At 46.4% G+C, this 26,690-nt stretch overlaps 1 protein-coding gene and 1 pseudogene across 2 annotated transcripts in view; one reads left to right on the top strand and one right to left on the bottom strand.

The window, feature by feature from the left end:
* The window catches only part of ST8SIA2 (ST8 alpha-N-acetyl-neuraminide alpha-2,8-sialyltransferase 2), a 35,659-nt gene extending 25,691 nt beyond the window's left edge, over positions 1-9,968 (top strand). For both annotated transcript variants that reach the window (XM_067556102.1, XM_067556101.1), the window contains one exon: positions 9,391-9,968. In XM_067556102.1, the coding sequence (XP_067412203.1) occupies positions 9,391-9,676 (286 nt within the window). In that variant the 3' untranslated portion in view covers positions 9,677-9,968. The remainder of the gene's footprint in view (positions 1-9,390) is intronic.
* A 10,790-nt stretch (positions 9,969-20,758) lies between these two features.
* LOC137158320 (F-actin-capping protein subunit alpha-1 pseudogene) lies at positions 20,759-21,622 on the bottom strand (annotated as a pseudogene).
* Between the last annotated feature and the right edge of the window lie 5,068 nt (positions 21,623-26,690).

The following is a 26,690-nucleotide window of genomic DNA, read 5'->3' as shown; positions in this document are numbered from 1 at the left end:
GGTTTCCTTGGGCCCAGAGGCTCTCAGGCAGGAGATTCACACAGAAGAGAGGGAAGGATCCCACAGTACACAGGAGGCAAAAAATATAACCCAAACCTTGAGCTATTTCCAGCTGTAATTGACTTACTTTAAACCTGTCAAAATAAATTTAAGCTCCTGTAATAAGCCTTTTAAATCAACAGGCTGCTAATCCTGTGACTGCAGCACTTTCCTGTGCCAGAAACTCCCCACAGGAGATGCTGCGTGAGAAACTGGCAAGGGGCTGGCTGTGTCTCCAGCTGGGAGGGAAGCAGGGCGAAGGAGGGACTCCACTGGGCAGTCTGGTAATGGATCTCACCTCCTTCGCTGGCTCACTGGCTGAACGGCTCCTCGCAGGCTGTCTAAAGGGGCCCTGGCAAAACAACAACCCGTCGAGCCGTGCTGGAGGCCTCTGGAACACAGAACAAGCCAACCAGAGGTCTTGACGGGCTGAGTGATACTGTGCTCTCCCAAAACAAACCAGATGCAAGGCTGGTGAGAGGAGCAGCCTTCCGCCTGCACCGTGCAGCCACCAGAGAAGAGGGGCTGGCGATCCTGCGTGAACGAGGAGCCGCAAAGAGTGAACGCCCAGAACCCCGGAGCCTTGGGAAGTCCCAGGCTCAGAAGTGCTACGGGGGCAGCCCCTAGGTGATATCTCTCGGTGCAATTGGGGGTGCATTTCCAGGGCATCTTTTATTCACGTTCCTTTGCTCTGGGATCGAGTGTCCTCCCAGCAGATCTCGGTGACTAATCAGGACAGTGTAAAGAGTCTGATGGGATCCACTGGCAAGGGGGAACCACTCTAGGACGCTAGGAAGGAACGGTCTTCACTCAGGCTTCTGACAATGCTTGCCGCGGGCGAGGGTGCCCAGCCAGACAACACTAATCAGACCAGGAGGCAGGTGCGCTTCCTACCCGAGGATGGGAGCCCAGTAAGGCCACGGCACTAGTGCACTGCCCAGTGCTAGGATGGGGGCCTAGGGAGTCCAGAGCAGGGTTAAAGGCTTCAGGGGCCAGGACCCGCAGCCAATGAAGTGAACAGAGCAGAGGGCAGAACTGCTGTTTCTTGCAGAGACGAGTCCTGTCTGTAATGAGCATGGCAGCGATGAGAGGGGTTGAGGAGAGCTGCCAGCTGGTACTGAACAGAGCTAATTCAATGACAGCCACAGAGTCAGCAGCACCCCACCAGGAGGATCAGTCTTGCAGCCATGAGGGCAACAGACTGACTTGCCCTACCGCTCTGGTTCTCCCACCTCTCAGCCCAGGGGCGGGTGGATAAGGATGCAAACTGATGGTTAATTAATGACCACAGAATGCTACATCACTGCAGTCAGGATTCCACGTCACCCTCAGAAACACAGGGCTGGGTGAGGATACTTCAGGGGTTAGCCACTAGCTGGGCTGGCGAATTTCCGGTGTGGCCACAATCCCTGCTCTGAGACCAGATCACAGGTGAGCCGCTAAAGCAGCTGCGCTACCCCAAGAGCAATGCTGAGACCACGCTCATTATTAACCCTTCCGCTGCTGGTGCTGATGCCTTCGCAGGGTCGGGGTCTGCCCAGGATAGCAGGAATTTAATGGCCGTTCACCTGAGGAGTGTTAGGAACTGGCTGTTGGAGTAAAACATCTTTTGACTTCCAGCTGAGCCAGCTGGATCTGAAAGTCACCAAGAAAGAGCATGAGAAAGAGGTGTAGACTCGCCTGCCAGACCAGAACCCCTGACACTTGGAGTTATTAAAGGTTCCACAGCACCTTTTGGCAAAAGGAAGGGGTGTGTTAGCCGAGTTCCAGCGATGGCAAATACATTCGGCCATCCTCCGGTTCTCCTCTGGTTCCACCAGATTACATTATAATTCTTCACTCCCTATCCTAAACTGTGCACTGCTAAACAGCTGCTGTCTGCCAGCCAGAGATGGCTGCATGTCAGTGGTGGCTGAAGCAGGATCTCTCCCTGTAGTTCAGGAAGCACTTTGGGATCCTTTGGAAGGAAAGGTACTGTTGTAAATATAAAATATTCACTATTGTCGTCCACAGCTATATCAGCTGAAACATCACTTTTCTGGCTACGAATGCGCTTTAAGTAGGTGTCCTGAGAGCTTTGTTAAGGAGCAGGCTAGCAGAAATTCCGGATGATTTGTGGAGCAGGCAAGAGGGTGGCTATCTGCAGTCAGCCATGACAAGCCATGCATCCCGATGATTTGCCTGGGCTTCTAAGGCAGGAGGTCAAAGGAGTATAAACTCTTGACATGAGGGGAGGTGACGGACTCTTGCAGCTGTGAAATGGAATTTCTACTTAGGAATACGAATAGTGCTCATATAGGCTCATCACACCTGCAGCCAGCACTCTAGGTCAGCCCTGGTACCAGGAGGCTCCTGGAATGTCTGAACACTTCTGAGTGCTTCTGTCAAATGCCCCGGAGCAAGCTGGCAAGTGGCGTGTGGAATTGAGTGGTTCTCTTGCAGGCTGGAAAGCAAGAAGTCTCCTTACGGAGTCAGCTGTGTATGTCTCCTAGGAGCCTGGCAATTTCATTGCCAAGCAGATTTTGGTAGAGCACATTTGCACGAGGCAGGAGAAAAGAATAGGGCGGTTGAATGTAACTGGCTGTGTATTTGGAGGCTTGAGTGTCACTGGTTTTATAGAAAACTCATGGACACATTTCAGTCTGCCTTTTTTATCTATTCTGGCATTTGCATTACACCCATCACCATTGCCTTCAGGCGCTGGACATTTGCTAATTGCACTGGTTTTTTATTCAGACCCTCTGTTAAAAAAAAATAGATAAATCAGGGTTAGCCCTAACCTACGTGACGAGGTCTCCTTCTAGGTTCGCCATCGGAATAAGGAGTATGATTCATGTGACCATCTCTTGTGTTCTGCATTTGTACAGACCTAACACAAAGGGGGCCTGATTCATGGCTGGGGCTGCTCAGCGCTACTGCAGCACAAATAATAAATAATAACTATGGGGTGACATTCATCCCTGTGCAGGGCGGGCCCCATGCAAAGTCTGTGCACCACTGAAGTCCTCAAAATAAGACTTAAAGTGGGATTGAAGCGGGGCTTAGGCTTTGTACTCTCCCACCTGTAGGCTGGTGCTTTACAGATGAGGTCTCAGCTTACAGGACGGTTAGAGCCAAGACATGAGGAAGGTAACAGTCAGGGAGGGAGTGGAGAGGCAAAGGAAAGTAAGAGGAGGGGGATACACCAGAGGGACATGCCTCTCCGCGTGGAGTGCCAGGGAAAAGCAGGCAGACACATAGCTCTCTTGAGACTTATTTTCCCGTTCTCTCCTCTTTACATTATGGAATTTAGACAGCTGTCACTACGAAGGTGTGCGGTGAGTTTCGAAGGAGGAGTTAGAACACAGGAGTGAGTTGTAAGGAAGGAGCTGAATTCGGAATGAAGAGAGAGTGGCTGAGTGGCACACAACAGCTTCTGGCTTCTCCGCACAGTAAACGACAAGTTGTTCACTTTCAAAGCAAGAGACGCTGATGTGTGATGGCTTCTAGCCCCTCAATTTGATTTCGTGTCTGATCGTTAGAGGTGGGCCTACGCCACACACTGTGGATGTGGATGTGGATTGTTCGGATCTGGCTTGTTATTCAGTTAGGAGACAACTGTAAAATTCAGATCCTGATCCCAATTTGGCATCCAAGTTAAAGGGGCGTTACGGTCCCATTTTTACAGGTGACGAACGCAGGTTTGATTGTTTTATATGGCACTCAGTTATTACATTGTTCAGGGTGGTAGAAGAACCTAGACTGACAGACAGAATAGGTCTGCCAGATGCTAGCCTGTTGGAAGGATGATCACCCCTATATTTTAGCTGCATTCTGATTATGTATTGTTATTTCTATAGCAGCTGCAGTGCGCTAAGCACTTAACCGATAATGGGCCAGACTCTGTTCTCAGCTACGCCAGCATCAATCTGGAGTAACGGCAATAGATTTACACGAGGTCTATACCAATGTAACTGACAGTAGAATTTGACCCACCCATCTGACCAATTTATATGGGGCAGACGGATAGCATGCTTCTGCCAGTTAGAGACCAGCATCTCCAGAAGAGTGTGTTTGATTTTTTCATCTCATTGTTATGAATAAGTTGGTTTAAAAGGGCCTGGAGTTACATTTATTTATTTATTTATTTCTCCATTGTGACTGTTATCACAGAAAAATGGCAGCTGATACTCCTATAACCTGATTTCTTGTCTGACCTGGGACTTCCTATACTCGTTCCAGAGGCACACTCCTATCACAGGATTTTCTGTTCAACTTGCCCTGTGGGTTTACCCTCAAAGGCAACCCCACCCAGCTTTTGTAGGACAAATCAGCATGGGGATCAGAGGTGATGTTTAGCTGCAAATCAACTCTCTCTGTTATTGAAACTAACAGCTGGCAGTCTTGCAGTGTTGTCTGCCTGCCTGTGGGGAGGTATTTTGCACTGAACTTTTCCACACAAACTCCAGACAGGCTCTGTGCTCTGAATTCGGAGTGTGGCGATGAATGCAAGGAGACTTGTGAATCCTATTGATGGGCAGCCTAGAGGAATCGCCTCAGAGGAGACTACAGTTTCGCGAATGACCATGACAGGGTGTTTTCCATCCTGAAGACTCACAAAACAAACGTTACAATACAGATGTACTGTACAGAGATCACTTCCTCCATAGCTGGGAGACAACCACTTCTGGAGTGGAACATACCAATGGTTGTTCCACACGGTAACGTTATGCAACATTTTAGGAGAGACGGTGAAGAGAAATAGAAATTTCATTGGAAATTGATAGCGTCCCAGTGTCCTAGTCAACTTCTAACTGGGTCAGCACAGGACTACTGGAGCTTTACTTCTTGAAGGTACTGCCTTTTTGACTACAATCAAGTATCAGTTTAATAGCAATTTCACCATAAGGGGCTACATCCTGCCCTTACAGCAGACAGACATGATGATCCCAAAGGGTTTTTCGTGGGTCACTGTTGTGGATTCTGCACAAGAATTGTTTAAGGCATTTTTGCCTGATGGCATTACGGTTTCTATTACACACTCACAGACCCACCTACACATCAGCCCACCTCTGTGTGGGTGCTTAAGCCTCTGAAGGTTTATTTACATAAATGACATACTGCTACCTTTGGAAGACAGTCCAGTCTGCCAGAATAGTTCAGGGAAAGGAGGCATCAAGTTGAAGACTTTGTTCTTAACTCTCTCCTTTTACTGCTGTCTGCTTCCATAAAACATTGTAGTTAATAGTTATGGTGATTGGAGTAGCCAATTTGAAAAATAATTACTGCCTTCCTCAAGATTACCTCGCCTCCTAATTAAAATCCCAGACCTCGCATCTGAAAGGTGTGCTATTGACACAGCATCCCATGTGCACCCAGACAACCTCATTTGGATTTGCAAAATTAATTAGTGTTTGTTTCAGTCCCCAGCTGTTCTCCCAAATTGGGAACAGCACATGCACTGGCAATGTGGATGCTGTCTAAATTGACCAGAGCGGCGAAAGAGATAAGAGAGTGATTTGTTCCTGCATAACTCATTCAGCTGCTATTACAAGCTGCTCATTAAACAGCGCCCCTGTGTCCTTTCCAGACGTCACCTGAGGAGCTCTCAGTTCCCACAAAGTGAGGATGAGATGCATTCACCACAATCCAGACGGCACCATAGCTTGAGTGCTATACAACAATCCTTTCAGTACGTCCATCTTCTTCTCTGTCTCCAGAAGGGCCCAGAGTTGGAGCCTCACCTCTCTTCCTCCCTCCCACCTCATCCCTACTCTTCAGCACTAAAGCAGCAGGCACCTTTGCCTCCTGGCACCAGCAGATCTCTGGACATTGAGAAGGGGAAAATATTTTGCCCGTGTGCCACTCAGAAATACTTCCGAGGGTGAGCACTGCTGCTGCTAAATGCCACCCAATGATTGCCAAGTGGCAAAAGGGCTGGAACTATCTGGTTATGGCTGAGAGCGTGAGGAGGTCGGAGCCAGGGTGTCAAAATTTAGTATCTACAATAAAGGGAAATCCAGGGGAAAGACGCATGGATTTTTGTTATTATAGGGTTACTCGTTAATATTGGGCTGTGCACACGAGTTTGTTTTGGTAGGGTTGCTTCTGTTGCTGGCACTGACTTTTTTTTTATTTTTTATTACCATTAAGATATTTTTTAAAATGACATAAAACATCAAGAATTACTCAGATTTTGCACACAGCTACAAGGAGAGACTGTGAGGGAGCCATGCTTTTTCCCCACTTCAATACCTCTGTTTCCTCCTGCTCTTAGCACTTGGGCCATTTGGCTCTCTGGGCAAATCAAAACTCTCCCTTTCTAGGGTACCCAAAAGTGCAACCCAGCAACCAACACAGGTCAGACCTTCTCCCCTCCCGGCAGGGGCTCTACACATAGTCGTTCAACGCTTGGCTGCAGGCTTGTCCGCCAGGAAATGCAGCTGAAGTGCAGGGGAGCTCATGCCATCCTGCGTCTGTGTGCGCCCCGGAACCCCAACTACTCAAACTCTGAGGATACGTCTATAATGTACAAAGAACCTCAGGACAGGGAGGCTCAGAGCCTGGCTCAGCCGGCTCCGGCTTGCAGGGCTCAAGCCCCAGGGCTGAAAACAGAGTGTGGATATTCCCGCGCGGGCTCTGAAACCTGGCGAGGGGGAAGGGTCTCACGCCCCGGGCTCCAGCTTGAGTGGGAATGTCTACAGTGCTCATTTTTGCCCAGGAGCATGAGCCCCACAGGCCCAAGTCAGTTGTCCTGGGTGCTCAGATTCGCTGCCCTGGGGTTTGTCTTACAGGGTATGTCTGAGCTAGCTTTGATCTAGCCAGCTGGAATTACAACAGCAGTGAAGCCGGGGCAGCACTGAGGAGCTGCGTATGGCCCATGCTGCTGCCACCTCGCTGCCACCTTTATTCGAGCTACCTAGATCAAAGCAAGCTCCACTTTGTCTACGTGTGTTGCAGTCACATCTCGGACTGCAACACAGCCATACCTGTAAAGGCTCAGCTCTCCCTGTGACCGGGACAGCTGGTAAAACGTCAGGCCTCCCGGCCTTCTCAGTGGAACTTCAACAAGGCCATGGTCCGTTAATAGGCTTCCTGGAATCTGTAAACAAACCAACCCTGCAAAAAATACCTCTGATAGGTTGTGAGGTAGCCGATATTTTTCTTGGTGGCGTCATATCACAGCCCACGGTGGGGCACAGTAAGATACTGTTAAGATGCCAATGCTAGATCAGCAGAGGGGGTAGAGGGAATTTGGAGGCTAGTAAACTTTATGGGATAAATTCATCCCTGGTGTAATTCCACTGGTGCAAACGGATGAATTTGGCTTTACAGGGATTCCCAGGGTAGCCAGATTACAGTAGCTGAATGACTTTCCCCTGCTTCTCAGTACGAAATGGCTGTAATAATAGCCCATTTCTCTTCTTGGCTGTATCAGTCTAATGGCTGCCCTCTGGGCTGCAGTGTAAAATGCACAGGCACAGCTGTTTCATGGCCACCTGTAGGATATCCCTGCACTTCTTTACAGTAGCAAAGCTTACTTTTTTCTTGCTACAACATATGAGGCCTGGCAGATCCAGAAGATGCAGGGACAATGCCTCTGAGCAGGGCCATTCAGAGGCAGGCACCCAACGCCCATCGCCATGCTTCTTTCCCTGTCATTCCCAGAACGCACCACCCTCTGAGATGCTGACTGGGGAGCAGGTGAGCTGTTCCAAGGAGCACCGTCTTCCTGAGGCATGCCTTCCGGGAAGGTCACAGTAGAGTGCTTTGCCATAGCCACAGGCACTCAGCTAGCAGGTGATGTTAGCGCTTAGCACCCAGCGGTCACCACGCTAACCTACAGGAAAGCAGGACTGCATTCCCGGCATGCCCTTAGGCGCTGTCCAAATTAGCTGCACGCACACACTTCTACTCACCAGCTCACTCGGAGTGTGTCATTTTCCCCCCCATCAAGTAGAACGGAGACAAGTAGGTTTTATACCTGGGCTGCTAAATGTTCATGGCTCCTTGGCAAAGCTAATTTGCAGGATTGAGGCTTACCCCCTGCACAGTGTTGCAGCTGAGTGGTCCTTTACACCTGCCGGGAGTCCCATGGAAATCAGTGGGACTGTATGTGAGTGTAAGGCCTGCACTGTGGAGTGGGCCCGAGAGAGCAGAATCGATGTTCAGAATTCTGGCCGGCCGCCCAGCAATGCCGCAAAGAGCTGCCAAACGCTGCTCTTCATCTCCTGTCAGCCCTGCAGCGGGACTCGCCTGAAACTAGGTTCTTTGAAATCCTGATTACAAATAATCCATGGGCATCTACAGTGAACGTACCCTACAGCAGGTATTTGAACAAGCTCCCTGTGGACCCTGGGGAAGTGCAAGCCAGGCGTGATCACAGGAGAGCAGCAGCTGTGCTGCAGCCACGGATGCCAGCTGTAGAACATGGCCAATATCAGACATGATTTGGTTGGGGAGGAATACACCGGGAGGAGATTTTCTGCCCTCCGCCTATCCTCATTCTGACATTCATCACCCAGCGCTCACAGCTCAGCAAAGCAGGGAGATGCTCTGTGCTGTCAAACGCCAGGAGCTAGTTACATCCCTTGTGAAAATAAATAATGCTACGGTATTTGCTAGTCACAGCCCAAAACACTGCCACTTTCAACAGGGCTTCTGCTATACCTTGGCCCATTGCAATAGGATGCAACTTCCACCCATCTTCTCGGCCATCCTTCACGAAGAATAATATTCAGCAGTGCTGGCCCCAAACCATTGCACCAGCACTATGCCTGCTCCTGCTCTATGCACGGTTACTCCAAAAAGCTGTGGTATGTGCCGTATGTTCTAAGGTTCTCAAGCTTTTCAGGTGGGCAACCCCTTAGTCAAAGTCAAAAATGTTCACAGCCCCACTACAGTTACTAGAAGAGTCCATACATCATGCATGCATCAGTGATAACAATGAGCTGCCTATATAATCTGTATGTGAGTGTGTTTCGAGCCGTCGACAGAGACTACTTGACCTGTCTATAGTATTGGTCTTCTCTGCTGTAAGGAAGATTCTTGTAGACTGAAATACTGAGGGCCACTGTTGGAGGAGATTGTTTTTTATTTTCATAAAGGTCTGTAGAGAAGTAAAGGACTCAGATGCCACAGTGACAAGTGTGATGTAAATTCCTAGACAGAGAGACAGCTGCTCAGTCATGAAGCAAACCCAGCAGTAGTTATTTCTTGGCCAGCAGCACTGCTACATCAATCAGACATCTCTCACTATTGAATCGGTCTTTGATGTAGCTCAGGCAGAGGGAGGGAAGGGGAGAATACATGACATGAAGGCTGCATACGTATGGCATGAATAACAGGATTTGGTTTTCTCTCCCTTTCCAGGTACTGGCTAACAAACAAAGTGCACATAAAACGACCAACCACTGGCCTGCTCATGTACACCCTGGCCACCCGCTTCTGCAACAGGATCGATCTCTACGGCTTCTGGCCTTTTCCCCGGGATCAGAACCAGAACCCTGTCAAATACCACTACTATGACAGCCTGAAGTACGGCTACACCTCCCAGGCCAGCCCTCACACCATGCCCTTGGAGTTCAAAGCCCTAAAGACGCTACACCAGCAAGGAGCCTTGAAACTGACTGTCGGCGAGTGTGATGGAGCCACGTAAGAGAGGCTTCTGTGGCTCACGTTCCTGCAGGCTACACACCATGGGAGAATGGGGGAGCGGGACAGAAGGATGAGCAGTGGCTAGTAGGGTGGGTTTCTTTGTTAATGTGCAGAACAGTGACAAAAATATATATACGTGGTGCCTAGCTATATTGACCTGAGTATTATAACTGTTTGGTGTTCACCAAGGAAAGGACAGACGAGTTGCAGGAGAGTCTGAAGCTGCTGCCCGGGCTAGAGGCTTTGCCTTGGGCTGGTTAGGCTCAGAAGGAAGTTAGTTCTGCAACGTCAAAAATGCTTGAAGGTCACCTTGGTTTTTAAGAGTACGTTAGGGTGACGGGTAAATGTTAGACCATGTGTGTGACTGGTCCAAGGTGGGTAGTTAGGGTCTGTTTGGCCAAGAACCCAGGTGCTGGCACTTCCCAGTAAATAGTGTTCTTGGCTTAATGCTAATGACGGGAGTGAGGGAGGGGCGGGGAGGGAGCCTTTGTTTGTGGCTAAACAGCTGAGAGAGTGCCTGAGGGACTGGACAGAAACTGAGAAATGCAGCAGGATTCAGCTGAGCACTGCAGTCCCTTCTCTCCAATGGGGCTGCCCTACTGTCCCCGGTGAATAGCACATGACTTCTTCCAGACGGTCACCAGTTCAGATCCGACCCACACGGTTTGGTGAGACAGGTGCCACAGTCAGAGCAGCCTGTTTGGAAAGGCCATTGGACTCTGGACAGAGCCCTTGAGATGCAATGTGAGACTCACCCTCGGTTGTGACTGTGACTCCAGGAGACACCAGAGGGAGCTTTCAAAGGCAGGCTGATTTAAATGAGGTTTGCTGTCAAAGGAGATACGTGGCCTTCCGGGAGACGACACAGGTGATGGTGAAGATCAGACTGGGCTGACGGTCTCAGAAGGATGCCGTGTTTATGCTTTTTTGATTCTTCTCCTAAAGAACTAATAGAAAAAGCAAAAACACTGGAACGTAGCAGGTGCGATGCTGCAAGCCAGCACAGTCAGTGCTAAGACTTACACTGCGTCGGAGTCAAAGGGACTCAGCATCTGTCAGAGCTCATGAAAACCATAAGCACATTGTAACTCCTGATTCCTGTTAAACAGCCCTTTGTCCTCCAACTCCAAAACTAGTAATGGGCCCAAGCCTCAGCTAAACAGAAAGACCAAAAGTGAGGGCTTAAAGGGACCCTGTCAAGATTAAATCAGACAGGTGACATTCACACTTGGGCAGAGAATCACCATGAGGTCTGTGCACCATTCAAGGCCCAGTTAATCTTTATTTAGAAGATGTAGGTAGGATTTAAGTGGTACATACATGTCATGTTGGCCCTCTGCCCACAGGTGAATTTCACGCATAGTTTAAATAAATCAGTCCCTTCCCTGCATTACTATTAATACTTACAGTACGAAGAATGAAATGTTTCTTTACAAAAAACATTTACTTTTGACTTTTTTTGTTTGTCAGTAAAACTAGATTGACCTGGTTAGTCAATTTCACTTCCCGTTTCTATTCCAGTTCCGTTTCCTAACTCTCATTTCTCACAGAATGCAGTTGGGTTTGCTTAGCTTACAAAGAATGCAGAAGGTTTAATTTAAACAACAGCAACAAGTGGCATTACAAAATTTTGTCTTTAATTGTGAAAGAGTTCCTGTTCGTATTAGTTTTTTGTCACCTGCACACCTACATTGCAGGGTTAAACTACTTAACATTGTTTCTTTGACATCTGAGTGCCAGCCTCCATAACGTATGAAAGGTAGAACTATATGTCATGTTTAGGAACACAAAAATTGCCATTCCTGTAAGACCATCTAGCCGGTAATTAGTGTTACCTGATTCACAATAAGGTGCAGGTAACCGCAGAGCAGACAATTATGGATTAAACTGCCTGTAGGAGAAGTTCTTCCTAACCTAAGGAAATTATATCCCGTGTGTTTGTTTTTGCCCAGATTTTTAGATTTAACCGTTAGAGTCATCTTGATTTTTTGAGTATACATCCTACCTCCTACCTTAGTTTGATATAATTATTTGTATTTTTTGAGAGACAGGCAGAGATTAAAAAGAAAGAAGCATCAAAACCAAATGTTTTATAATCATGAGAGGCTTTACACAATTGAGTAATGAATGATCATTCAAGCCTGGCCATCCCCTGGGGCATTCATGCCCAGCTAGGAGGAGGTGGTGGCTAACCGTGAAGCCACTGGATTCTTAACCTCAGCTGTTTGCCTTTACAGAATGGCCTGAGGCTGGCTAGTGATTGCTGTTACCATAACTTTTAAAAAAAATAAACTAAATGGTGTGATTTTTATTTTTAAATTGATTAAAAAACGAACAGCTACTAAAATGCCAGAGCTGGCACCCCTGCTGTGGAAGTTGCACAGCCCAGTTTCCTTGCTGTGGCGATGGGGGTCTATGAAGGGAAAGTGATTGCTTGCCTGCTTGAAAGGGTGGCGTGGCTATGACTTAAAGGTCTTCCTGTGAGATATTTTAAAACGCCTGCAAAGCCCCACGAGGTCTATCCCAGGGCATTACATAACTGGGGGGCTTTTTTTTAAAGAAGGGGTTGTTTTCCTGGGTCACACGTAACAACTCCTGGACTTGCTGTTTGATTGAATCGAAGTACATGCCCAATGTTTGTGAAGCACCTCTACAGGCATAGTATCCCGGTGACACTGCTGGCCCTGGACTGGATCCCAGGCGTTCACTGTTGAAACAAAATGCATTAAACCAGGGGTGACATTCTGCTCCTATTTACTCAATGGCAAATCTCTCCATTCACTTCATGGGATGTGGTTTAAAACAATGGCTCTGCGTTACACAATAATCACGCTCAAAAATCCTGTTTAGAATCTGCCACTTATAAGTTACCTGTGTGCATCTGGAAAGACTCCCATTGGCTTTACTAGATTTGGGACAGGCCCTAAAGCCCGATCCTGTGAAACATGGCTCCGTATGGTGCCACCTCTAGGCAGTTCTCACTTGACGTCTGAACAGCTGCAGCGCCAGCACCAATGTGCAGCGATGGCCAGTGAGTTGAAAAACCTACTGAATCCATTCCTGCTTTAACTAATGGCTGGGCCGACTGGCACAATACGCCCCAGCACTAGGGCAGCGTCTCAGCCTAGACAAACCAATACAGTGTGTTGGCTTTTTGTTAGAGGATACGTGAGCAGCTGAGTTTCACATTTGCCTTCCCTTCTGCATCAAAACAGTAACGGTGGCAATTAGACGGATGCAGTTTGGATTTTGCAGTTGAATGGGGGGAGGGGTGTCGGTCTTAATAAATTCTTGATGCTGCTGCTGCTGGGAACTGAGCGGGAAGCCATCGCACCAGATGTCACTGGGACCAACCTGCTCCAGGAGGCTGCTGCTGGATAAATCTCTTCATGCCTAATTAAGGCTCCTCTTCCAAAGAGAATGAAACTAAAAGTTTATTGATGCTGCTCAGATGGGAATCCAGACGTGTGTGTTGCACTATGAATGTCCTTAATAACCTCCCAAATGACAGCAGCAGCTTCCCCCCCAGTTTGGTACATGCTCTCATTCTGCTCCGGGCTGTCTTTTCCCTTTCCTCTCTTCCTCCCAGTCTCTCTCTTGCTCTCCATCTCTGTCTGGTCCCATATGTTGGTCTGGCCCCCTTTTTCTCTGTCCCTCTCTCTCCGCCTCACCCCTCCCCGTTAAAAAGTACTGTAGTAATTTCAAACCTCACTACAGCTTACGCCAGCATTTCCTATAGTAACCTGGAGTGGGATTTATTTTTTTTACTATTTCTCGTGTAAAACTGCACGTGCTTTCTCCAGACCAAAGGGAAAAAATCCAGAACAGCTGTTAAAAACCATGGAAAGGAAATGGCATATGCAGAGTGGAGGGTTTGTTCACCCCTGTCTGTACTAGGAAATGGAATGTGGGACTCTTCTCAAATGGGAGCTTAAACCAGTTGACCGCACTGCTTGCGTAGCCAGGACTAACCCGTTTTCAGCACTGTTCCAGAAAGCTCAGTTGAGTGTTCGTTCCAAAGTGACATTTCTCAGCCTCAGCTCAGCGGCATTCATTGCTGAGATCAGTTGTTAGCCATGAGCCTGTCTCCCGGGGTAGCTGGAGCGGGGGCTGAATGGTACAGACAAGACACTCTCTGTGTGTCAGTGAATGGTACCAGCCTCATAGTGCTGGAAAAGGAAGTTCTCCATCACCACGAGAGTGCGCCACAAACCCAAAACCATCCCAGCTCTGACCTCTAGGTGTAAGAGGGGACTTTGTTCTCTATAATCATTACAGTCCTTGGTGTCTGAACTGATGCTCCACAACACAGCCCGTCCTGGCCAGATGTGGGGGTGGTTTTCTGATCTTGATATTTGGGTACTAGGAATTGAACTCCCACCACCAAAACGTTCTGCCAAAAGACCAACAAACGGTGGCTGCTACTGACGCAGGCTAGATTCGAACTTGTGCTATAGAGCTGAAAGGCTCCATGCCATTTAACTACTCACTTGAGTCATCCAGGCACCCTTAAAGAGGACTCTGGCATACCAGCTAGCACTGCGCCCCATGCTAATCACGGCAAGATGGGGCAGCATGTGAGGAGAGGTGGAACGTGCAATGGGCTACAAGAATGACTATGCAGCTATCCCATTTCATGTGATGGTGTGTCAACATCCGAAGCAATGGTTCCTTCTGGGACCTGCAAATCCAAACACATGGGGGGGTGTTGTATCATGAGCACTAATTTATGTATTGTGTGTCCTGCTGAGTTTTCCTCTTGTTCCGTATTTCATGCTGCCCGTTTCCTCTATCTGTGTCTCAGACAAGGGCTGCATGGTTTTAATGTGGAAACAAGAATGCTGTTGCTGTGCTGGGGCATGACCTGTAGAGGGTGCTGCTGGCGCCACGAAGCCCACACCCATCCAGCCTGACCCATGGCTGAATTCCTCAGGATGTGGCAAGTTGCATTGGTCTGTGCTGCTATGGGGTTTGAAAGACCTTTGCCCTCTCCATTGGTTTGTCTTTCCCTCAGGCCCATTGGTCCCTATCACTGGCTGACCGGCCCTTTAAGGCAAGCTGGGCCTGTGTCCTAGCAACCAAGTGATAATTTACCCTTGCTGTTGTGTTAAGGAGATTGAATTGTAACTGACCCCAGCTGCCGGGAGGGAGGGAGTTGGGAAAGGCTATATAAACAGATCTGAGACCCTCAGTGCTGAGCTAGGGGAAGTTGGCAGGCTTGAGCAGAAAGTTGAGCTAATGGGCTGCCCTTGCCAAGTGGGAGAAGGGCTGGGGAGACAAGTTTGGAGAGGGGCTGAAGAAAAAAGTAAGCTGACTAGTACAGAAATCACTCTAGGAAATGAGGGAGAAGAAGCTAGGATTGAAGAATGGGTGCAAAGTAGGAAAAAGGTGAAAAGAACAGAAAAAGCAGACAGGAAGGGAACAAAGAGTAGGGTGGAACACCCAAAACTCTGCAAGTGTCAAATGGCTGGGTAAGGAAGTGAGGACAGGTGACGTTAATCCTTTGCAAATAGTTGAATGGATTATGGAAAATGTTAGGGATATATCAAGAGCTAGAAGATTACAGGATGGAGATTTATTGGTGGATCGTCCTTGTAAAGAACAGGCTGAGAAACTGCTTACAAATAAAATTCTTGGGAAAATAAAAGTGGATTGTTAGTCACCCAAATATCTGACTGAAAAAAGCAGGGTAATAGATGGGCTTCCACCTGAAATGATTGATACATTTTAAAAAGGTATAGGTGGGCCCTGTACATAAACACCAAGTGGCCCAGGTGCTATTCATCAAGCAATTAATTAGCAGCAGAGGAGAGAACAAACCATCAACAGGTGTGCAAATAACACTTAGAGGAAGGGTTTTTACTGATAGAATAAAGCTAGGATTACAGATATTTTGGACTAAACTATATATTCCACCCCCTTGGGATGTTACAAGTGCCAAAATGTGGACATATGACAGGTGTGTAAAGGGGAAACACAATGTGGAGAGGAGCATTAGTATGAAACTTATGTGGAAGGAGCAGAGCTAGAATCATAGAATATTAGAGTCGGAAGGGACCTCAGGAGGTCATCTAGTCCAACCCTCTACTCAAAGCAGGACTACCTCAGCTATATCATCCCAGCCAGGGCTTTGTCAAGCCTCAGCTTAAAAACCTCTAAAGATGGAGATTCCACCACCTCCCTAGGTAACCCATTCCAGTGCTTCACTACCCTCAAAATGTAGCAACTGTTGGGATAAGCAGAGTAGCTTACCAAGGATTCATGATAGCTAAACAGGCTATGGAGACACAAAACAAGAATTAACAAGGTATCTTATGCAGAAGCTGCTAAAAGGCATTCAAAGCAATAGCTGGCGAAGGAGGAGAAAATCAGTAGGGCAAGGAACCATGGCTACAACACAGGATATGGTAAATAAATATAAAAGCAGTAGGAGAAGAATATTATTTGTACAGAAGGTGAAATTTGTAGTATTCATGGAAGAAGTAATAAACTGCACATCACACAGAGGAAAGAGAACTGAAAGAATACAGATAATAAAAGCTGCAGAACAGTATTTGCATGTTAATGCATTTTTGAGTGAGGCCAATACTGCAGTTTAATAAATATGGTGCTAAAAGAAATTGAAGATCAAACCTCATGTTATATGTATACGGGAAACATGGTTAATGAAAAAGTTTGTCTTTTAAAGTCCCAGGATATGATAGTCAGATATGATAGAGAAATAATACAGGTTTTCCTTTACATTTATTTCAACATTAGTTTATAATGAAACTGAACTTTGAGTATACTACTATTGATTCCAATGCAAAATAAAACCACTTCTTTAAGGATTTATGATGTTTACAACCCCTGTAAAGATTTGGAGAATTAAAAGAGCTCATTAGAGAAGTAAAGGATCCATATATTATATGGGGAGATTTGAATAGCCATAACAAGTTATGGGAAAGTGGGAAATCTGATAGCAATGACAAATGTTTGGAACAGTTTATTGATGAACACCATCTGGTAATAGTAAATAATGGAGCACCACCAAATGTTAGCTCAGTTACTGGGTTACTTTTCCCAGTTGGTACTGAGAATGCAACAAGCAATATAGCTAGTAAATATAACTGGTAAATTTACCAAGAAAAGGGACTGAGTAATGATCATTTCCCTGTGCTTATGTACCAAGGCAAGGGTAATATTGAAGACACTGGAGGTAGTCCTACTTGGAATTTTAAAAGGTCTGATTGGAAGTTCTTCAGCCTAAGTGTGATGAATACCTGAGTTAATAAATATGTAACTGATAATATAGTGGAATTTCATGATAATATAATAAAGGGAATTGTGACAGCAGCCAAAAGTATCTGTTCATAAGGTAACAGATTGCCCTAAATTCAGAAACCCAATTTCTTGGTGCAATGCGAGATTGCAACTAAAAGAGGAATAAGGCATGCAGAAAAGCTAAACCATAGTGAATAGTAAAGACTCGATGAAACATAAAAGAAGGAAGGCAGTGGCACAGAGAATTAAGAGGATTAAAAAAAAGTAGGAAGAAGTATTATGGGAAAATTAAATACAGATACAGGTTTCAGAGATTTACAAGCAAGTTAGGTAAATGAACATGGGGCAATGACAGTTTTGACCCTGGTCTTACTGAAGAGGAGGAAGGTATAAATTCTAACAAAGGAAAAGCATAAATCCTAGCAAATGTGCTCTGAAATGTTAGTAATGATGAGCATCAAAATATAGATTTTCAGAGAGTGGGGAGGAGAAAATTCGATCAAGAAAATTGTAAGATCTTAAATAGTTGGAAAGATGAGGCTGAGATACTGAATGAAAACTTCAGTATGCAGGATGTCAAAAAAGCTATAAACAAAAGCAAACACACAGGCCATGTAAGGATAGTATGTGTAATATAATACTTAAATAATTACCTGCAGGGAGTTTCAGGATTTTATTAAAATTACGTAATAGTATATGGGAAAAGGAGTAATACCAAGTGAATGGAAGCATATGGTGATGGTATCAGTAGAGAAGCCAGCCAAGTTAGGAGAGCTGATGCTTATAGACTAATTGTTATTACCTCTTGTGTGGGCACAGTTATGGAAAGAGAATGATCAAAGAGTGATTAGTTGTGTAGTTCGAAAAAAATGACATCTTAAATAATGTGCAACGTGGTTTTAGGAAGGGGAGATCCATGATTGACCATATTGTAAGATTAGAAACAGAAATACAAAAAAGTATGAGGAACAAAGAGTATATAGCTGGGGTTTTTTGTGGACATTGAAAAAGCATATGATATGTTATGAAGGGAGGGTTTGTTGTATAAATAGGCCACGGTAGGGATAAAAGGAAGAATGTTCTAGTGGATAAGAGAGGAAAGTCTTATCAGGTATCTATAGTATTGCCAATGGAATGTTGTCAAACCTACCTTGTTTAACATTATCACAAGTGACCTCCCAAAAAGTGTAAGGATGGGAATAGGTATTACCTTATTTGCGGATGATTGTGCTACATGGGTTAAGCACAGGAGAATTAAAATGAATGGAGAAAGAATCAATGAAGCCTCCAGGGAGTTCTTGGGATGAGGAGAAGTTTGGGGATTTAAATTTTCCATCATTAAAACAAGAGGGAATGATCTTCACTAAAAGAAATAATAAAGATGAGTGCAATTTATGTTATGAAGGACAGGTGCATGCAGTTAACCATTCAAGTTAATGGGTATCCTGTTAGTTTATTATCAAACTTTGGAGGACCATATAGAAAGGGTTACAAACAAATAAAAGGAGGATTAATTTACATAAAAATATTGCGGGGGTTAACTGGGGAGCAGATAAGACAGTGCTGATGATGCCATACAGAGTGATGATAAAATCTGTCATAGATTGTGGATGGAACCTTTAGCTCTGCATCCAGACTGAAGCTTAAAAAGTTAGAATCAGTTCAAGCTCAAGCACTATGAATTGCATGTGGTGCCTCTCTTATGACACCTTGGCGTCACTACTAGAGAAATGCCTATCAATTTAAGAATGAAAATGTTAGATCTGACATTTTGGGCTAAGGTCAAGGGAAACAGGGCACGTAAGAAAACTGGGCAACTGAATGTTGGAAATTAAATGGACACAATGTAGCCTGACACAATAAACTCCCTCATGCTTTTTAGGGTTAAAATGCGGGTAGAAGAGTTAAATGAAAAGGAAGGGCTAAAAGAGATTAAAGTCAATAGTTAGTTATGGGACAATAAATCATACCTGGAAAAATCATCTCTCCAGATGTTGATTTAGAATTATATGATAAAATAAAGAGAAAGAAAGAGTCATCCTGTGTGACAGATAAAGTTTGAATTATATATGGTAAGTGGGGTCATCGTTGCTGAGTATACATTGACGGATCTAAAGATATAAAAACAGGTAGAGTGGGAACAGCCTTTTACATCCCTGAGACTGGAGTTAAGAAATTTAAAAGACTATCTAATTTTAATGCCAGCTGAATTGATTATGATGATATTAATAATGTTAGCATAAAGAACATACGATCTATCGCTGCTGTTATCTTTTCAGGTGCATTATCAGATATACTGACAATTAAAAGGGGTTCCTCAGAAAGCAGAAGTGAGCTAATAAATGAAATGTTGTTGACAACACAGTTAGTATGCTTGAGCATGAACATAATACTAGTATGGATTTCAGCATACACTGGGATACCTGGCAATGAAATGGCAGGTAAGAAAGAGAAAGATGCTTTAAAAAATGGAGAAATGGATATAAGGATCTATTTGAGTACGCAGGAATTTAAAAGCTTAGTTAAAAAAGGAATAGCAAGAATTGTGGACCATGGAGAAAAGAGAGAGAAGAATCTATTAAGTTTTCCCCAAAATAGAAGATAATGTGCTATTCCAAAGGGATAAAAGGATAATAATAATAATAATGGTTTGATAATAATTTATAGTTATTGAACAGACACAAAGTTGAGTTATGTAATATATGGAAGGTTAAAAAAACTGCTGATCACTTGATATGGGAATGCCAGGAGTGTTCCCAGAAAAGAGAGACTCTTGATGAAGAATTTAAATGCTTTAAGGTGATTGAAAACACGATGAGGGGTTTAGGGATAATATTAGGAAAGTGGGGTAACATTAAAAAGCTCTATTAATGTCTAAAGATATAGAACAGGGTAAGAATGTAGTGGCTTAACTGTATGAGGAATAGACTCAATAGCTGAGTCTGCTTCACGAGGAAGAAGAGTGAGACCTGGGAGTCAGGAGCAGTAGGGGAGATTGATGGCATTAGCCAGGATGAGCTGGGACCGAGGTCCTGAGCGAAGCAGGCTGGTAAGCCTTCAAGAAGCAGCCTGAAAGTTTAGAGACTGTAGTCTCAAGAAAAAAGTCCTGGGAAACTCCATGACTTCAAAGTGACAAGAGTTAGTGAGTAGCTCGAAAGGCTGAGTTTTTATTTTCGGCTGTGGATGACTGAAGACAGACTTCAGGAAGGAGGAACTGTGTTCATCTGATAGGAGGCTGAGAAACTGTATTTGTCTGGTTGGAGGCTGAGAAGAGAAAGATGGGTTGAAATGGCAAAGCCCCCAGGCCACAAAAAGAAGGAACAGTGCCTCCCTGAGAGATTGGGAAGAGAGACTGTTTAAGTTATGATATGCTAATAAACTAGTCCCCGAGAAGGGATGTACTATATGACTCTGGTCTTGTGTATTGAAGAGGCCTGAGAGGTGGGGAAACAGAGACCAGGTGCTGTCCAGTGCTCTATCATTAAATCACACTCTCTGCAGCCCATTCATCAATTTGGTTGCTCTTCTTGGAACTCTCTCCACTTTATCAACGAGCTGATACACCGAGGTGACTGCTTATTGAGTTGTGCGAATGCTTATCCTGCGCTCAGCACTGCTTAGCAGGACACCTCCCACTTGGATCTCCCAACCCCTCAGGGTAGCACCCTGGCCCTTGACACCATGGAACTCTTCCTGTTCTTCACTTTCTCTGCCTTTCTCATTTTTCAATTTTCCTTTTCTTTTTTTATTTGATAGAGTATTTAATACTTCTCCCTTCTCTGGACACTTTATTCGGATCTATCCCATACAAACTGGCCTTTCATTGGACAGCAGGCGCCTCCACAATCTTAGCTGTCACTATTTTCTCCCAGTCGATTGTGCTGCGGGTGATGGGCAGCTGTCTCCGGAGAGCCTTCAGGTGGGTATCACTCATCCTTTGGTATTCCTCCATCAGCCCACCTTGGAACTGGTTGTCTGCCTCCTCCAGCAGTTTCACAAAGTCCTGGGCGGTCTGGGTCTCCGTGGTGACAGCCAGAGTCTCAGCCACATCCTTGCACACTGTCAAGTGGATGTTGCCATCCTCAAAGTAGTGAGCCTGGACCATGATGGTCCCGGCCACTTGAGTGGAAGTCGGAGTCAGGGCAAAAGTCCACTCTGACTTCCAGAGGCCATTCCAGAAAGCAGAGGGCCTGTGCAGGTGACAGGCAATGCAGGCAATGAGGATTTTCCGGACGGCTGTGTCCTTGATGAAGACACTGCAAAGCCCCCCAGGATAGTGGCTGCTGACATATGCTTTCAGACCCTCATAGAGGGCCTTTCTCCATGCCTCACCCTTCTCATCTTCCTGCAGGTGAGCCTGAAACTCACTTGCCTCTTTCCTCACGTGGTCAAATCTGAAAGACACCTGTCTCTCGGGGTCGAGGAAGTGTTTTTCCTCCAGTTCGTTGTGGCGGGTCAGCAGCACCTCGCACTCCTTCCTCCTGACTGGGGTGAAGTAGAGCTTGTTGTGCAGGGCACAGAGGGAGGCAGCTTCCTGGCACATCAGGCTGTCGTCACCCACCAGCCGGCGTAGATCACTGAAGGCCTCGCAGAACTCTTCAGGTGGGGCCTGCTTCAAGAGGCCGATCACAATCTTCACCTTCTCTTGTCTGGTCAGTGAGCATTTCCCAGTTATTCGCTCCATGGATGTGGGGCTTGAGGTTACTGGATCCACCTCACCTGAAGGAAAAGCAAAAGGAAAGGACAATTATTAGATAGGCAAAATGTGGATGCTCTTGGTGTACTGCCTGGAAAGCTGAGGGCCACACAGGCAACTTGCCACACATAATGGAGCAGGCTGCATTCACCCTTACCTCAGGTATCACCCATGGGTCACTACATGGCCTACAATTCCCACCTCCCATCCATACTGAAGATCTCTAACCTACAGCAAACAGCCCTGAGCTACTGATGGTTCTCTTTCACAATTCCAGTAGGGTCACAAGGGTGTCTCATGAACCTGCCCATTATCACTGTGGATACCACCACATCCGGAGATGTGGGCTTAGGAAATCTCTCTACAGTGGTTACAGGTGTACCCTGAGGGCCACCCACATTCCGTTGGGGGAGCCTAGATAACCACATTAGTATCTGCTTCTCCTCCTTGATAGCATATATCACAACCCTACGCCACCAGCAACCATGCCCAACAATGGAGGTAGGCTGTGGACAGATGCAGCCCTACATTTTTGGGAGCCCCAACATTTTCACCAAAAATGTTTCCAGAACCTTCCCCTGTGAAGCAAGTAACACAAGATTGTGGAAGGTTCTCTGAAGTCACAGTCACCCATATTTATTCTGCTTACTGGCAGCTCCCAGAGGTTTTATCATGTGTCCCATCCAGCTCTACAAAGCAGCCACTACCTGCTCTGTATGTTGCACATGACAGGCTGGAAACAACATAGTACAGGGCACCACTGAGTAAAGTTGCACCAGGGTTCCCAGTCTTGTCACGCCTGGGGTTCATGGACATGAGGTAAAACCAGCTGCTTATAGAATTTGCCCTGTGCTCCTGGCAGAGCCTCACTTCCTCCACCAACCGTTGTGTCCAAACACTGGCTGAAGTTCATTACCGAGCCTCTAGGTCTGTTTGGTTGCTGAACCTGTTTCTTGCCTGTGGACCTTCATAGGCTTTGGCCAAGTGACCACATGTTCTGCTCCAGTAACAGTCATTTGTGCTCACGTGGCCTCCAGCGCGTGAAACCATTTCCTATGGGACTGGTTTCCTGGCTGTTCTTGGCTGCCTGACCTTCCGCTGTTAGGTGACAATGCTGTTTGTGTGACTCTCTTACCAGCAGGCCTGGCTGCATTCATTCCCAACGAGTTTCTCGAGGGAGTGGTAAATACGTGACTGACAGACATGAGCTTATCCTTACAGCTGAAGTTCAACATCTTGCATCTGAGGTCTAAGTTCTGCACAGCCGGCACCAATGATTCCTGAAACTCATTCCCCGCTGCTGCCGCTGCTGCCTTTTTCTAGCACTACCACAAATTCAAGTAAGGGTTTCCCGTGTGGTTTGTTTGTGTGACGCGTAACTGCGGTTCTCCAAAGCTTTATTACACAGAGAACACGGCGCTGGTACCTTGTACCACGGCTGGTCAGAGAAGGTCCAACAGCAAATCTCTGTCCAAACATTCCCCAGTAATTTCATCGCTCCATCCCCTTCCCCCTCACATGGGATGTTGTTTACATCTTGTTTTAGCTCCTTGGGAATTTCTCAATGGCCACCTCACCCTAACAGCCGCTTCTTGAGCCTTCCTGTCGCTCAGCTGCACTGCCACAGTATTGAGAGAACCTCTCTGGGCATTGTCTCCCCCTTCGGCCTTCCCTAGAACCAGGGTGACCTTAGTAAAGCTCACCCCACGGATGATAACTGAGTGAGCTTTGGCTGAGCTCCTTCCCTAGCACAGCCAGCCAGGAAACAGCAGCAGCGACGTCCAGCCGCCACCCCCCCCCCCCCCCACCTGCTAGCACTAACCCCTGCAACACAGCACAAAGGACAATAGAGCAAGAAAGCCTCCCTTCCCTACACCATACCCAGCCCCACGGACCGGCTACAGTGACTCTGACCCGTGGGCCGCTCCCTCCCCGCGGGTGCGGGGCGATGCAGAGCGGGAGCGCGGCCGGAGCCATTACCCGCTCAGCTCCCGCGGCTGCACCTCTGGAAACAGGAGTACAAAACAGCAGGTTCCCATGGTAACCCACGCTCTATGATGGCATCACCCAGCGATTGCTCCCTGGGAGTGAGCCTGCAAGGACTGGAAACTCCCAGGGCGTGTGAGTGACCCCATCACCACCCTGTCCCGTGAAGCTCATACACTCAGGTTTCTGGGGCTGGTTAGACCAAACTGCCTCTTGGTCCTTGTTTCCTGAAGGCAGGTACATAGGAGCAATATATCAGCCACGTCGTTGGGGTAACATTTCGTGGACCCTTATTTACCGTGCAGCCTATTGGTTAGCATGCCACATGTGGAAGGCCTTACCTGGTGTCGGTGGCGGGTGGCGTTTTGGCTGACTAAGTACTTCCATAGGGATTTTGATGCCCTGAGATTAAAATACTGGTCCCTTTGGTGAAAACACGGCTGCAGAAACCTTCGCCTCTTCCTCTTCTGTGAACCCTACAGTAACAAACACAATTAAGTCACTGACTTCACCCAGAAAAAAGAACAGTGAGGGACCAGACCCTCAGTTGGTGCAAACAGACATAGCTCCAGTGAATTTACACCAGCTCAGGATCTGGCCCTATCATTTGAAATGTTCTTGAATGAGAAGGTCTGATAGAGGTAGGTACAGCCCAGGAATGGACAGGCTCTGCCACACGCACTCTGCTCTGGAGGGGCAGCACCCCCTGCTACACCAGTTCTGAGTCTCCAGTGAATAAAGCCTGCATGGCACGTCTCCAGTGGCAGCGTGGTTTGGTTTTCTGGAGAAGGCCCCACTCAAGAGAGGGCTGAAGTAAAACATCCTGTTCCTATGTGGCCTCAGGCTGATTTGAACCCCCTATTGACTGAGGTGAAAGGCTTTGAGCATGATATAGACACGCATAGCTTTTCAAATGCTCAAAACCCGACCTGTTGCATTCCAGAAAGTGTTGCAATTTAGGCTTGGAGTCTAATATCAACTACGAAAAGGAAAAATATTTTGCCTGAACCCTCTGTCTTGTGGCATCTTGCAGTACAAGGTCCAGATGAACTTCCTTACCTTGGTTTGCATCTGAAAGAGCCTGTGCATTTGAAATTGCTGGGGAAGAAGAGAAATAACACATTTTATTCCTGAACTGCATATTAGTCTTCCATATGGGTGCAATGCCAAAACATAAGGGCCTCCATCTGTTAGGCAGGCCTGGCCAGGTCCCATGAATGGCTTATAATGCGAGTACATTCATCCAGCTTTGGTATTCCTCCAAAACAAGAAGAGACAGCCAATGATGCAAATATTGTATAAATCTATTGAAACTAATGGCACTAAATACTAGTCATTTTATATCCCATTTGATTTTAGAGGCACCAGCGTGGTGTATAATAATGCATTTGTTATGGGGGCTGTTGTATGTTCAACAGCGCCCTTGGAGGAACAGAACATTTAAAAAAAAAATCTAGTTGATCTCTATCAAATTATTTCGTTCTGTTATTCCCCCAAAAGTAAGCTGTGCCCTTCAACTTCGATAATGGGGCATTTATGCTCCATCTGTGACCACAGTTATAGAGGCTTTCAAGCACCAGTCTGGAAAGCTTCAATCGCAAATGCAAGCGGCCTGCTGAGCTACATGTTCTCGATGCACCTCTGGATGTGGACATACACCTAACTCAGGGGCAGACAAATTTTGCTCAACCAAGGACCATGCTGGCCAGTAGCCAAGAGCCCTACAGTGACGCCTAATTTCTAAAACAAAAGGCCCAGATTGCAGCCACCCTTTCCTTTAATGCAGAGGCTACAAAGTACAGGTTCCAGCGTGCGGTGTTGCATCTTGCACAGAGAAACCAATGCACGGTGGGCCACACAGGGTGAAATCCTGGCCCCCACCCCCAGTCCTCAATGCTCAAACTCCCATTGATGTCAATGGAGCCTGGATCTCTCCCCCAGGCAGTGAAGATTGCACCCCCATTTTAAAGATGGGAGGGGGGGAGGCCTTCAGAGCCTGATTTTTAGAAACCCTTGTTGAAAATGTTTCTTGAAGGGGTCTTTGTAGCATTGCATGGTACAAATGATTGAAGCCCATGGGAGGCCATCTAGCTCCCTCACTAGGTGTGAGAACTATTGTGTCAGCACCATGCGAGTTCACAGCCAGCCCGGTAAACCTTTCTCCACCTGATTCATTATCATGCATGTTAACTCTGTGGTTTAGGGAAATTACCATGGCCTGATTTCCTACAGCTCCTTTATTTCTCGCTTGAGACCCGCTGAACTGTTGAGCTTGCTGACTTAAGACTCTGCAACAAATACCTAATGACGAAGCAGGAATCATGGTTTGTAACCATTGTGTCTCACCTGCTCCAGCTCCGGTTTTTTTCTAGGTCTGTTCCCAGGACTGTATTGATGGGGAGGAATCGCAAGTGCTTCGGCCTGCACCTGAGCTTGCCAAGAGAGCGCTAAAAGGCACAGCTTTCTTGGCTGAAAAGAGCCCTAATGCTGAGAAGTGAGGTGGCGCTGAATACCCCGCCGTTTATTTTTGGAAGAAGTCATTTTGGTAATTGGGTGTGTTAAATGAAATGCAATTAGGGATAGAGACACGGGAGAGAAGGTGTTACATGGGTGTCAGAACAGAACCCATTTCCTGCCTAGCAGATTTATTAACACTATGGAGCCTTCATTATCCTGTGTCAGGGAGGGGGCAAAGGATGCTGATCAGGGGGTCTGCTCCATTTATTGATGGGTTTTTAATGTGAAACAGGTAATGGAAACAGTTGCATCTGTGATGTAGTTTTTGTGACACTCTTGAGATTGCAATTAAAAAATGTAATAAAAACGCTGGTTTGGAAAGCCAGGATTTTTTTTTTTAAATCATCTGCTGTCCATTTGTTAGGCAAGAACATCAGAGGGATCATTTCTATAGCACTTTCAAGACATTTATTTTATATGGAGGCATAAACCTTTCTGAGAGGTCCTCCTGTTAGAAAGCATTTGGTGCACAATGGAACAGAGTGCAGAATCACGTCTGTACAGCCCAAGTCAGAGACAGGTGTCATGGGGGCTTCATAGCCAATTACAGTGT

This window comes from Emydura macquarii, unplaced genomic scaffold (genome assembly GCF_026122565.2).
Source record: "Emydura macquarii macquarii isolate MOO-44397 ecotype Brisbane River unplaced genomic scaffold, CSIRO-AGI_Emac_v2 contig_1644, whole genome shotgun sequence".
Taxonomy (NCBI): Eukaryota; Metazoa; Chordata; order Testudines; family Chelidae; genus Emydura; species Emydura macquarii.
Note: the sequence above shows the minus strand (reverse complement) of the source record. Positions and strands in the feature narration are given on the sequence as shown.